Source organism: Notothenia rossii, assembly GCF_949606895.1.
Source record: "Notothenia rossii genome assembly, chromosome: 7".
Taxonomy (NCBI): Eukaryota; Metazoa; Chordata; class Actinopteri; order Perciformes; family Nototheniidae; genus Notothenia; species Notothenia rossii.
Genome location: NC_136905.1, coordinates 26,283,798 through 26,297,944, shown reverse-complemented (window position 1 = coordinate 26,297,944; position 14,147 = coordinate 26,283,798). Strand labels below are relative to the sequence as shown.

Here is a 14,147-nt window from a genome sequence, read left to right as displayed (position 1 = left end):
GCTCTAACCACGCACCTGACATTGTTTGTTAATTAAAGTTACAGTCAGTTTGATACATGACTATTAAATCTCATACCTTCTACAATTCTAATATTTTTTTTGTTTTTGCACCCTCCGTGATTTTAACTTCAAATAGGGTTTAGCATATCATTATTGCATGTGTTGGGTTCCATTGTTTCCTTACTAGTTTTGTCACATTGTCTTAAATATAAGTGAAACTTTTAAATTTGACTATTGAGTGTGTCTTGTATAAGTTACATTACATGCATGAATCATAGCAATGGTTACCTCGACTAAGCCTGACATTTACCTTACACACTTTATCATTTTCAGCCCTCTGAATCACTTGCAATAGAACTTGGGATGTTTAAGGCGGTAAAACATAAAATGTGACTCTTGACCGGCATTGTCTGGTTATGCTGAACAGTCCCAATCATCGAACAAGTGGTGCCACTAGCGCCAAGTAGTGAGGTTTACAATTTCAATTTGAGGTTTTTTGCTGAAGCAATGCAGAATAAATGGCTAACTAATGCTTCACTGTTGATCTGCTGTCTCACTTCCAGCCTGGATAACTTCAATCAAATCAATCCTTATATTCACATATTCAGACAAATATACCAGAACCACAATGCAGTCAGCAAAACAGTAGAACAATAATTATCTTTTTGTCTGCACTTCTGTGCATTACTCTGCTTCTTTTTTATTGAATTGATAGATCATAATTAATCCTAGTTTTCTTGTTTTTCATTTGATACCCTGTATATTAATATCAGCAGAATGACTTGTTGCAGATGCATGAAACTGTAACATGAAGTGGCCCACTAGACACAGCGAAGTATATTACCTTACTGACCATTAACCAGATATATTACATTTCCCTTCAGAAATTCAGGACATTAGGTTTTTCATCTGAGAGACAAGAACCAAGGATGAATTAATTGATAAGTTGATTTGACCTTTATACAGTTATTACAACTACATGTCAGTGTCTGGAGCTGCTGTAATCAGTTTGGACATTTCAATGCAAAATAAGTCTATTATTAATTCTCCAGCTTTTTTTTCACCTTGTTTTGAGCAGACGGCCAGCAGCAAGGCCAGTATCCTGTGTGGGTAACATGCTTTGCTTTCCTCTGTTTCTTACAATAGGCTAAAGGCAAGTGGTTTGCTTTAATTGTTGCTTAAGATCAATCAGAACACTTCAGGGCTCTACCCCTTTTTGTCTTTATATTTTTCCCCCTTTCTTCTTATTTCCCAGGAGGCACACAGGGGTTAAGAGCAGTGTAGCAACAAGTCGAGGATTGTGGAGGCAAACAAAGGGATAGAAAAAAGGCAAAGCAACACTATGGTAAACCTGCACGACAGGAACAGTTAAATTAACAGCGAATCAGAGACATACCTTGCGATTATAAAGTGAGAGAGAGCTAGTGTGACAGAGAGAGCTAGTGACGTAGGGAAAGACAGACGAAGGTAGAGAGACAGACACATTCCCGCCTCTCTCTCTTGCTCTCCATGGCATGCCGCTACAATGACAAACTAATCAGATGGCGGGAATGCCTGACAGCTACCTTCAGGGCTGATGTAGTGTGTTCAGGTGGAAGGAAAGGCTGCATCTGTCAGACAATCATTGGCACACACCGGCGTTCGGCTGCCACAGGTGTGGCTTTGATCCATAAACAGGGTCGCCTTAGACACCTGGCGTCTCCTCACCCACAGTGACATTTTCCTCAACCTTGTGGAGTCAAATACATATTCAACTAAATCAGTGTATATCGGACTCACACTTTGTAGCACTGAGCATTTCTATCCGTGGAGCTGCTTAAAGTTTGATTTAATCATGTATTATTTTCTGTATATGAGCGTTTCCATCATCTCATAAAAGTTTCCAACTCACTCATGCATAAAGGAAATTGTAATTACTGCTTGCTGTACCCCTGTGAAGACTTTGTTTGAAACCAGCAATGGCTTTTGCATTGAGCTGGATAAAACTAGATTAAATGCCAGAAGTGTCAGATTGCCAGATGCGTAATTTAAATCATCCTTGAGATTTAAAGTTGCAGTGACAAATTTAACAAACTTTTGACAACAATAGTGTCTCTTCTTGTATTACATATTTATTTCTTATTGACAGAAGTTCATCTTAAGTAAGATGACATAAAGCCTAAACTCTACTTTTACTGGCTCAAATGTAAGTGAAAGTTGAAGTGAATCATACCTCCCAAAGTCAGGTATTAAAATGGGAATGTGATTTAGTAATAGTCTAGTGTCTAACACATCTTGCTCATCAGCTCCTTTTTTCTGAGGGAAGCGCCGTAGTGTTTATTTGCTAATGATATTTTCCAACCATTCACAGAATGATTCTGTTGCCAGAGCAACAGATGGCAGTGAATGCCAGACGATGGAGATCTCTGTCTTTTTTTTCTTAAAGACCTACTTGGGTCACAATGGGCATCTTTGGTTTTTAAGAACGATAAAACGCATATGATATTTTCAAGGCTCCATGAGAAAATACTGTAGAAATGTAAGGCTGTTTTTGATTAATTCAGAATGACTTATTGTGCCGTAGTCGGTGTTTTAATTCCCATGGTTTTAGCTGTTGCTTGTATATATTTTAATTACACCTAAATTATCGTAACCGACACAGTACGACTTGAGTCATTACCTGTCTGAATCACAAATATGTCTAAGGACTGCAGAATTAAACACACTGCCTAGACTCTCACTTCCTAATCCTTCTCACAGACTGCCTTAGAAGACGTGTTCCCTTCATGAACCTCTGAGACCCACGGGGCCGTATATGATCCCAAATATCACGTTGTGTTCAAAGTATCATAACTTCTCTGTTTCAGCTTTTTATAGATCTATTCTCATCCACCATCTTTGTTTGTGACGTAAAGAGTGTAAGAGTCACGTTTCTGAATCGGACACTCTGAGTGGATGCAGTCAAAGCCAATCGGAGTCTGATTCAGAGGGTTGCCTGTCAGTTCCGTTGTTATGTGTACTGACACCATGGGTGTATAATAAGAACTGGATACAGCGTGGGAGGCGGGGTCTCGTTCTTTTCTATGAGAGCTGCTCATTGGCGCATGAGGACAAAATGGCCCAACTTTTGAGAGAGCGAAACATCACAGATTACCCATCATGCCTGGCTGTCAGAGCAGAAGAACCCGTATGTGCGCTCACAAAGCATGCGGAGTGGGCTAGTGGAAGCACCTTGGGCAGGAACGCCACGTTCGGCCAGAGGGCATCACCCGAGCCATCGGAGTTCCGCGTGTATCGCTCACGGAGAGGGCATGTAGCTCTCCACCTCGTTTCCCTGAGGTTATGGCAAGCAGAAATGCTGCCTTCAAGGACAGCCACTTAAGCCCCACCTGGACCAGGGGCTCGAAGGGAGGAGATGACAGGGCATCCAGCACTAGGGGCTCTCAGGAAGAGGGACACCAACCTGTGGTGCCCCACTGTGGCGCCGTCAACTCCCACATGTTGAGCAGAGATAGCAGCCATATAGAACTTCAAAGTGGAGTGAGAACGACCACTATCCAGAAGGGACTGCAGAAACTCTAAAATGGTGGCCACAGCAATGCTACGGATTCTCGGCCTTACCCAAACACCAGTTGGAGAAGAGCTTCCATTTGCACTCGTACTGTGCTTGAGTGGATTGTGCTCTGGCCTTCAGGATAGTTTCCCTGACAGATGCTGTGAAAATGTCTAACAGTGGGTCTGGCCCCTCAGAGGCCCAGAGCTAAATGCGGTGAGGGTCGGGATGCCAGATCTGACCCCTGAGCTGTGACAGAAGCTCCTTCCTGTCAGGGAGACGCCATGGTTGGCTGCAGCAGAGATTGCGCAGCAGTGGGAACCAAACTCTCCCCGGCCAGCGGGGGGCAACCAGAAGGAGCCTGTGCCCCTGAGTAAGAACCCTGTGAAGCGACTGCAATATCAGAGGCAGTGGCGGGAAGGCATACAGGAGACTGTCTGGTCAGTCGTGCGCCAGAGCGTCCTTCCCCACAGCTCCTGGGGGACGGGTAGCCCGTAGCCCCAACTGGAGTAGTCGCAAAACTTCATGCAGCCGGCTGTATGCTGGGAAATCCTTAGATCTAACGTTCCAACGAACGCTTGTAGGTTACAAAAATGCAACCACGGAATTCTCGCGAAGCAAGAAGATGAAAAGGAACCGATCCGCTAATGACGCCGGCCTATGTAGCCGGTGTGACGTGGGTCACAGGTGACTTTGTTGTTATTAGGTACTCGAACTGCGCATGCGTGTGATGGATATATCCAGTGCTAAAGCACCGCCTCTGCCTAAGGACGAAATAGAACTAGATTAGGCTTTTAGTGCATTTTACAACTTTAAGGACCTAATGATTATAATAAGGGCTATAACATAGTTCATACTGGGTAGTTTATTTAGTTTCAAAAAAATTATCTGCTGATTTACAGACGTCTCTTTCCCAATGTTAGTCAATGGGAAAAAGTATTTCTGGGCCCAGTGACGTCACGGACTGATACGGAGAAATTGTAGTACCGCCATTTGGACACAACTAATATTTTCATAAGAGTCCGGCGCACTTCCTGGGGGCTTGACTGAAATGAGAGCCGGTATAATTCCACGTGCGAAAACAAAATCAAAGTTGGAATACGTTCTTTTAGTGTCTTAAAAGTAGACTGAGGTATGGCAAGGAAGTTTACTTCAGCTGAGGTTTTGGAGCTGATTTTTAAAGGTGACGATGTCGATGAAAATTCAGACGAATCTGCTCAGAATGCCATGTGTGATTGTGGACATGATATATATCATGTGTAGTCTTCAAAATTGGCAGGACAAAAAATGACAATTCCTTGCAAAAAAGGACATGTGACACTGCCCAAAAGAATGGGCATAACTGATGAACAGAATACGTTCTGATACAATGATAATAAATGTGTGCAAATGTCTGTGTTGAATGTTTATTTCAACACAGACTGGCAGGTTAGCAGTTCTTTTAAATGAAATAAGTAAAAATTCAAGCTCCGTTTTTTATTCATGGGCAAATATCCCCTATTATAGTGTATATACAGTAGGTCTCTAATGAGTGACACATATCATTAGCTGAGGTTGTTCTGACCCTGTGGGGTGCATGCTCCTCCACAAGAAAAATGTATACATGCATCAATTAAGAGGTTAAGTCTATGAATCTTCGCCTACGTTGCCAGGCTTAAAACTGCCAAAGTGCCTAGTCACCAGTGTCTAGTGTTATATAGGAAACACTGCTATCATGTGACACAGAGCAAATAGTTTGTTCAATGTTTTTATTAATTGGCTAAACTAGTTCAGTGTTATTTTCCTGATATTTTAAGTAACCATATCTGGTCAAGGCATTTTAGCGTCATCTTCTACCTGCAATGCGCTCCTTGGTGGGTGGCATCAACCTTTTGTGTGAGTGTCTGCAGCTATACAGTTTCTTCTGTCGTTTTTTTGTTCTGCTCAGCCACCAATTAACCCCCTCCATGAATCCCATGACTTGGGCTAATGAGGGCTAACTTTAAAGACGGCTTGGAACATCTGTTTCATTAAAAACAATTGTAAGTTAAACCATAAATGTGACAATGTTAAAGTGCTACCTTTTTACTATGCTTGCTGTTTTTATTAAACACTTCGACAAAGACTTTTAGGGGATGTACAGGCTTGCCTCCACTTTTAATCTGACCATGTTGGCATGCAAATTCAGGGGAGTTCTCCTGTGACTGATTAAGTATCTAACAAGGTCGCATTTTAAGTTCTGTTTCCTCTTTTAAATGTATTCAAAATGGCATCATGTGGCAATTGACTTTTAGCAGCATCTTGGCATGCTGTGCAGTACCTGCAACAAAGGGTAATTATTTACTGCTAGGACCAGCACAGTTCACAGTGCTGTAATTGGAAACTACATTGAAGCTGTAAATACAGCACCCTCTTCCTTGCTGTCACAGGAGGAAGTTCTGTTTTTCCACACTCAAGCCACTACAGACATTATTCACCTAGCTTTTTGTCAAGTAGAAGTTCTGTCACACAAACAACGCTAAACTAAATGGAAAATAACAAGACAAAACTAGATGGCAGTAGAAAAAGGAAACATTCTGTCTTATGCAAACATTTTTTCCCATGCTACACAGCCTGGATTACTGCAGTGGAAGGTCGATAGAACATCAGCAACGGTTCCTGAAGAATGGGCAGCAACACATCTTGTTTATGACCTTGTGAAAGTGAATGGATTTGTTTGGATCTGCACCTAATTTGAAATGCCGTAATGAAGCAGTGTGTTACAATTCAACTGCCAGCACTCAAACCGCATCCAACAATGGGGAAGGTTTTAATCTCATAGTATGTTATTGCCAAACAATTTTCAGAGCAGATCTGCACACAAACTACGCACAAACTCACAAGTGGTGTTAAGTTAATGACTGTTCAAAGACATCAAACCTAAGTTATAGTTATTTTTGTTTGCCATTTCATTTCATCATTGCGTTAAGTGCATACACATCTCAATACAAATGTACAAAACAAACTGTCTTGTTCGTTATCAAATTTAAATAGAAATAATTCAGATGATGAAAAAACCCAGGTAGTGCTTTGGTTTCTGCCTCCAAACCTTTCAGCAGTGTTTTCTTTTAAGGATCATTACAATTGAGGAAAACCTGTGTGAAAACTAAGAAATGTTTTTTTACCACACACTGTATTTCTTCTACTTTAAGCAGGTTTTGTTGCACTGTCATCATTGACTTTATTAAAAATGGCTTTGCATTTAATTAGGCTCAAACTACAACTGCACAATGTCATTATATTATTAGCATATTAATGTGATTCCTGTCAATTTCAATCATGAATCCAGTACTGAGTTGTCTTTTGTTTCGTATCTGCAGGTTAACAGGATTCACCATCCCTCCGCCTGTTACCAGTTCTGGCTCCATTTTTTCACTGAGGCTTACCAGTGATTTTGCAGTAAGCGCTCATGGATTTAAAGTTGTTTATGAAGGTAAGGAAAACATATTTTCTGCTCTATTACTTTTGTCGTTCATGATATCAATCCATTTGAATAAAAGGTTAAAGAAATGTCAGAGACAACGATGAGGATAGGTCTTTACTCAGAACAAAAATATATCTGAAGGAGAACTAGATACCATACAGTATATATTTTTATGAAAGGGAGGTGTGATCCCACTAACCTCAACTGATTTCCTGTAGAACTTCCACTGTTGAGTTATGGAAACACGAGGTACCTCTATTAAGCTAATTAGTGTCATATTTTCCAAATCAACATCCCTTCCCCCAAGGTCCTGAACCTTTTCTGCAACTCCACAGGTGCATCTGAAATTGCATGGCAGATGGTGATGGGAATTAGTTGAACTAATGGAGTACAGCGCTTTCTATGTTGAAGCAGAGCTCAATGCAGTGGGGAGTTTAAATTCCAACTCTTTTTCTGTGACATTTCCATCACCCCTATGTTTTCCTACTTTGCTCCTTCATGAGAACTCAATCTCTCATCAATTTCACATTTTCTTTCATTCCAATTCCTTTTATGATTAATTTGTTATTTAAGAATTATTTCCTTTTCCTCCTTATCTCACGATCTTACTATTCTATTCTCTCCTCCTTCTACCACCTGTCCATGTAGTTATTTTCTGAGCTGCCCTTCCTCCCAATATGCTTCCATTGTTTCTTTACCTTTTTAAATCCTTACCTTCTCCTGCTCAGACTGACTGACTCCATCCTCTAGCTTTAGTCCACCTCTCTTCCATGGTGTTGTTTTCTATCCCTTCCACCCCCTCCTCACCTCCCCCCGCCCCAAACCTAGCCAGTCCAGGACGTCTCCCCTCACCATCTGCCCATGTGTGCTCTGCGTCTCCTGCTCTCTTTGTCTCCCTCTCCTGTCTCCTTCTACTCTCTCTCTATCTGCAGTGAGTGGCTCGGTTAAATTCTACTGCGCTGTTTTGCCTCAACCTTTTGCCTGTGTAATCTTCTCCAAAACGGCATGCTAATATATCAGGCACAGATATTTCCCGCTACCTAACACTGTAGAGTATTGAGGACAGTGAAGGATATTCTTGTCAATATTAAGGAAAATAACGAATGTTATATAAAAACAATGTATTTTGTTGCTTTTTGTGTAGAAATCTACAGATTAAGGATTGAAGTCAAAGATGTGGTAAAGTAATACTTACTCCATAATCTCAGTTTCTTTTATAACCATCATTCATTCTTAAAAAGCCTGGTGTGATGAAAAGTACGCAGCACGGGCACCTGGCATACAACATAAATATTTAAGCAACATTCTAAGTATGGTATTACCTACTCGCGCCTCTACAGGCGTGTCCCCAAAAAAACCTTTGTATGATGTTGCTATGGATTTTGAAACGGTGCATTCACTATTTATTGGATAGTGTATTAAAAAGAAACATACAAATGGGAAAGTTATTAATGGTGTTGGCCGGCCATACTTTTTTTCTCCAGACTATAATATAATGAGACTGGGAGAGCCCATAAATAAACTTCTTGTGAAGCCAGTTCTGCTTATTTTTTGCACTACTGTTTTATGGCTAACCTCCTTCATTGGTTTCAACGTTGCCATATCGGTGAGGTTTTAGTCAAGCAACTATTACTAATGCAATATTTGTTGGATTTAGCACCGTCATGCTGTCGGCACAGGATGCTGTTAGGCTGCTTTTTAATTTGGCAGTGTGTCATAAATAGAAATACCAGTATTAAATAAAACCAGTTAAAGCTTGTTCAACGTTGTGACTATTGTCATACATTTTCATTATTTTCAGCTCTAAAAGAGTCCCTTATGATGCACATAAACCATAAATATACAATTGGCTCTTCCGTAATACATTGATTTGTGTTTGCTTTCACTGCTGTATACATTTCTTCCTTGTCACGCGTATGTGGTTAGCTACATCTGACATACTGTATGAATATGTGCAGCTCATTCTTATGATTCAATGTGTGTGATGCTTGTAGACTGCTGAATGTGATTGAATCATGCAATTAAGTGAGTTTTAGCCAGTGTGCATTCGAGGACAGTGACGGACACAGATGGAATTTAATTTCTCAATGGCCTGTCAACCTTTTCTCAAGTATGTTGGAATGCAAACCAGTTCCAACTTTGTGTGAGTTGTAGTACTCATTACTGCTCTTTTTTCTACACTGTAAACATTATGCAAGGCCCTGAAGGGTCAAGCTGCATTTATTAAGGAGAAGAGATGTCGGGGCTTTTTTTACAACACATATATGGCCAATGGTGCTCTCCTAGGATAGAGATGCAGCATACATGCAACAAGCTGGGAGTAATGCTATCTTTTTGCCCTTTTTGAAGGTTGTGTATTTGCAGTAAAAACCTCTAAAATCTGCCTCGCTGCCATTTCAACCAGCCCTTTATTTGGGAAAAATTCATGAATGACAGCTGACCCATTAAAAAATAGTTTAATCTTTCGCCCCAAATCATTTCATTTATCTCTGTGGCAATGCAGATTGTCCACTGACTTGTAAAAGTCTGTATGCCTGCATGTGTTGTTTACCAGCTGCTTTGCCCTCTGATGCAACATGGGTTCAGTCAATATTCCTTTTTCCCGACTGTATGAGAATCCAGCTTAGCAGCCAGGGAAGCAGCCAGCCAGGAAGCCGACAGGCAGTCTTCAGGCGGCTCCTGTGGGGAAAGTGTGCTGCTTGTGTGCTCATAAACACTGCCACTCCGTCAAACTTCCATCTTCTTCAAAGGGCTTCAGAGTCATTATACAGTATATACAGACGAAATAAATAGCTCAGCCCCAGAGAAATCTCTTACCCAACTTCCTCATTTACTAGTTCACATAACTCACTTGTTTTCTCTGTGATGAGGGATAATGCAAGTCTCTCACACCCACTGTTTGCAAACGCAACTGTAGGTAAATATCTCTTGTCCTATTAAAACCTTTTTGTAAAGGTTTTTAACACAGTGCTCTTTTTCTCAGTTTACAGATCAGGTCAGATATTTATCTGGCCATTCTGCAGCATCATATTTCAATTTCTCCACAGTGTTGTTAGAATTTAGTTTTCTGTGGCATCACAAATGATATTTGCTGTGTATTATGATTCAAGCACCATATGCTCTACTGTGAATGAGGCTTTTTTTGCAGATTGGCTGATGCTCTGTGAGGTTAAAAGCACTCCCATCTGCATTGCATTAGCATTTTTTGCATACATTTTCCCTCCTTGAAGAAACACTTGTATAGGTTTTCATTAGGTTTTTCCCTAGCCCCTAGTGTTCAGGAGCAGATGTTTTCCCAAGGTTCAGTTATATCAAGAATGTATTTAGGGTCCTCCAGACAGCAACACTTGTTTGCTGAGGGCTAACACTGAACCTAAAACACTTGATGTCTTTAGGGCTGGTATTCAAACCCTTGTAAAAGTAGGAATCCTGATTAAATGTTAAGTGCAGGCTTTTATAAAAAGTACTTTACAGTTTTACATTCAGATATGCATCTACTGTAGAAGCAATTGAGGCACAGAATGTAACTTTGCCTTCAGCAAGAGGCCTTATCCAAACCAACTGCTTTAAATGTCTGCAACACATCCTTTGAATTAATTCAAGAGCCATGCCTGTCTGAGATATTAGTTATGACTTTCCATATACCAAAGGCCAATGAGTCAGTGCTGGTATAATTACAGCTGCGATGCATCTATTACTTTTTAATTAGTGACCTAGGGTGAGTTTCTTTAAACATTTACTTTAGCTTGCACTTTTGTTTCTCTATAGTTCTCTCAAGAACAACCACCAGGAAGTAATTATGATAGCAATACATTTCTTAAAGTTGCCGCACGGTAAGTCAGTTTAATTGAATGTAACCGTTATATTCTCCACCATGGACATGCATTTACTAAACTGTACAACCTGCGCCACAATTAGTATTGTAGTGACTTGCTTTTTTGAGTTTTCTAGCATGAGCTTCAAATGCACCATTCTCTTGCATAGAACATCCATGGGAAATTATTAAAAACTGTAACATTTCTTGGAAAATCTGTTGTCACCCTGTAAAATAATTTATATGTTATCACATTTTTATTTGGCTGAGTGCAATCTGTCTGTGGTCCCTGCAACATCTGGCAGCTGAAATGAGACTTCTGTTCAGAGTACACAGAGTATGATTGGGAAAAGCCAACAGACTACAAACTTCTGAGTTTTTTGATTTTACTCAAATATATCCGAGTTACAGCAGTTATGAGTATTGCACTTCTGATTCAAAACACGTATTTGGAATAAATGATGGAAAGACGACTCAAAGAATGTTTGTTGACATATTTCTTTAAATATGACAAGATAAAGACATTGTACCAATAGTTTACAATAAAGCCAGTTATTTTGCACTTCTCCATCCAATTTAGCATCTTAGTCTTTCAGACTTCCATCTTAAATGTGTGCTTTGTTGGTTGAGGAGAAAAGCTATGTTGCTGCACTGCTACTGTAGGGTTTCAATTGCATGGTCACATCTTTAACTTACTACATTTATCTTCCCTACTTTGATTCTTAAGGAGTCTGAAAACACTGGCAAACATGGATGCAATCTTAACCCCTACCCCATACCGATCTTATCATATTTAGATATTAATCCTTTAGAGAGGAAAGCTTGCAGTTCATGGATTCAGATTATTAAAAAAAATGCAATTGTAAAATGCAGATGCTTCCATTCAGGGTATGGAGGGGTCATGGTTAAAATGATGTGAATGATATGCTATGGCATTTGCAGTTATGTGGGCTGAGGTGAGTAAAAGAGCCATGCATCGAACCTCTTCTTTTATAATTTACAAATGTAATTCAGGCATTGTTAATGTTTACATCAGCGTTATTCCATGAGAGAAAAATGTTTGAGTGTGACCCTTATTTATGATGGCTGGCTTTTCGCACCACCTTCCATTGCTTCTGTTTCAAACAGCTATCAACACTTTGACTTCCTGGTCAGACAACATTAATTAACTTGTGTTTCCGAGCATAAACCCATGGACACAGTTTAACAGACAATGCTTTTATTACAACATCAAATATCCCTTATTTGTTTACTAATATTTCTGGTAAATCATTTTTTTTATTTAATGTCACTTATCTTATTTCTTTAATTGGCTGGTTAGTGTTTAATAACTAAAGCGCAGTGTGCTGCTCCAGTTATTCTCCAGTGATCAACCTCCTTGGATGGCAAATGTCCATTCAAACACTAATGTTGTGAAGGTGGCAGAAACAGTTTTTGTGTGTAGTTGCACACAACATCAGTCCCAAGAATGTGACATTTTAATCTGACATCCTCTGTACTAAGCTTTAAAGGCTTGTTGTGGTGCTTTTAGATATTTAGATTGCCTTTGATGTGCTTTGTCACACTTTGTTGAACTCTAAAAATGTGATATTCTAAACAAATACATTGGAAATACAAAGGCTTTCAGTAACTCCCCTGGAAATTGTTGTTTGTTGTGGCATGTAGGGATGCATACATTCTCTGCAGCTTGCAGTTATTGTCAACTCCTTTTTAATATTCATATTAACAACCCTTTGGTTTGCGACTCCCACACAAAAACAACATTTAAATAAGCTGTCAATCATAGAATTCCATTTTTAAAACACTTGATATCTTGACTCTATGAGTTACTTGTGGAAGGAGTTATTGCAACTTCAAATAAAATAATTGCATGGATCATACACTAATACATAATAAACCCATTTCATTTGCAGGGGCTTTGGTCCAAATATAACTTATCGCTTAGTGTAAAGTCAATCAAAAATGATAGCTACTTGGGAGGTTGGGGGAAGCTGCGTGTGTATATATTTAAAACAAAGAATACATATATTATTTTTTTTGTATATTGTATTTGTGTTTAAAAATCTTTCACACTATAAAAAATAAATTACACATGCTCTGAGTTCCCGTTTCCACTTTCTTTTTTTATCCTTCAACACAGTTTATGTAAGTGTAAAACATATTTTTGTTCCCTGGCTTGCCAGTTGTTATAATTAGAGATCGTTTGATTGATTGTTATATCAAAAATAAAAATTTAACTTGACTGCATGATCAGTGACAAGCTGTAGGACGGAAGGAAGTTTCTATTTATATCAACAAGCCAACTCTGGATCTGATTAGGCTAATTGGTTATTGATCATTACTCACAAATGTTATTATGTGTCCTTTATCATAAAGCTGAGCCAAGTTTAATTTATGTTGCTCTGATTATAATTCCACGTGAATGACTAAAAAACAACAACTTGTAACTAATAATATTCACAAGTGCAGTTGATACCATACATATGGCGAATGATGACCGCAGGGCCCTTCTACAAAAATCACCCTAGATCATTAGTGCGCAATCTGACAGACATAAACAGGTGTTAGTTGAGTAACATTAGCTTAGTTCAAGGCCAAACCTGCCTGTAGCGGCAATAACTCCCTATGAGTTAGCCGCTGAGACGCTAAACTGTGCTCTTCGCTGTGACACGTTCCATGTAGGAGTCGGTATTCATTTGTAGTCCATGGTGTTTAATAAAGACGAAAACAAACGATATACAACTACAGACCTGAGAGTCAACAGAAAGCATCAGAGCGCTATTCACCCTCTTCCTACAATATATCCTCCAAACCGGCATCCAACAGGTGACTAAATACCAATAAACCACACCCACGTGACCATTGCCGGAAGTGATAAACAATAAGAATTAAACGTGATGCAAACAGAAATATAGATAGTATAAGGATAATAATACAAATAACAAGTACTGTAAGGCAAAACAAGCATTTTGGCTCCTACACTGCCTTCAAATTGAATTGTCAACATCTAAAGCTGAGACAAAAAGAAGCCGACAATGTTATCCTTGCCGATGCATTTTTTACCCGGGGAATTTGAAGTTTGAGTTTGTAATGGTGGTTAAACTGAAGAACAAAATGTACTGTAAGGTTGTAGTCAACCAGAAGAATATAGGATGGAAGAGTTCTCCAGTCCTGCTTTCACAGCTACTGTAGATCTTGATCAAAATTCCTTTTCAATAGTTTGCAAAGGAATACCATGATCATAACTACTTTGACTCTGTGAGCGCATAAGTCCATATGATGGTGGTAGTCATTCCTTGGGAATTGCTTTCTATTGTAAAATGTATTACTCCACTATGCCAACTTCCAAAATATGTCTG

General features: G+C 39.5%; 1 protein-coding gene across 1 annotated transcript in view; it reads left to right on the top strand.

Annotated features, from left to right (window-relative positions):
• Positions 1–14,147, top strand: part of LOC307046356 (CUB and sushi domain-containing protein 3-like) — a 233,023-nt gene that overhangs the window by 20,430 nt on the left and 198,446 nt on the right. Inside the window, exon 3 of the mRNA XM_079692754.1 lies at positions 6,871–6,983. Coding sequence (XP_079548880.1) covers positions 6,871–6,983 — 113 coding nt within the window. The remainder of the gene's footprint in view (positions 1–6,870; positions 6,984–14,147) is intronic.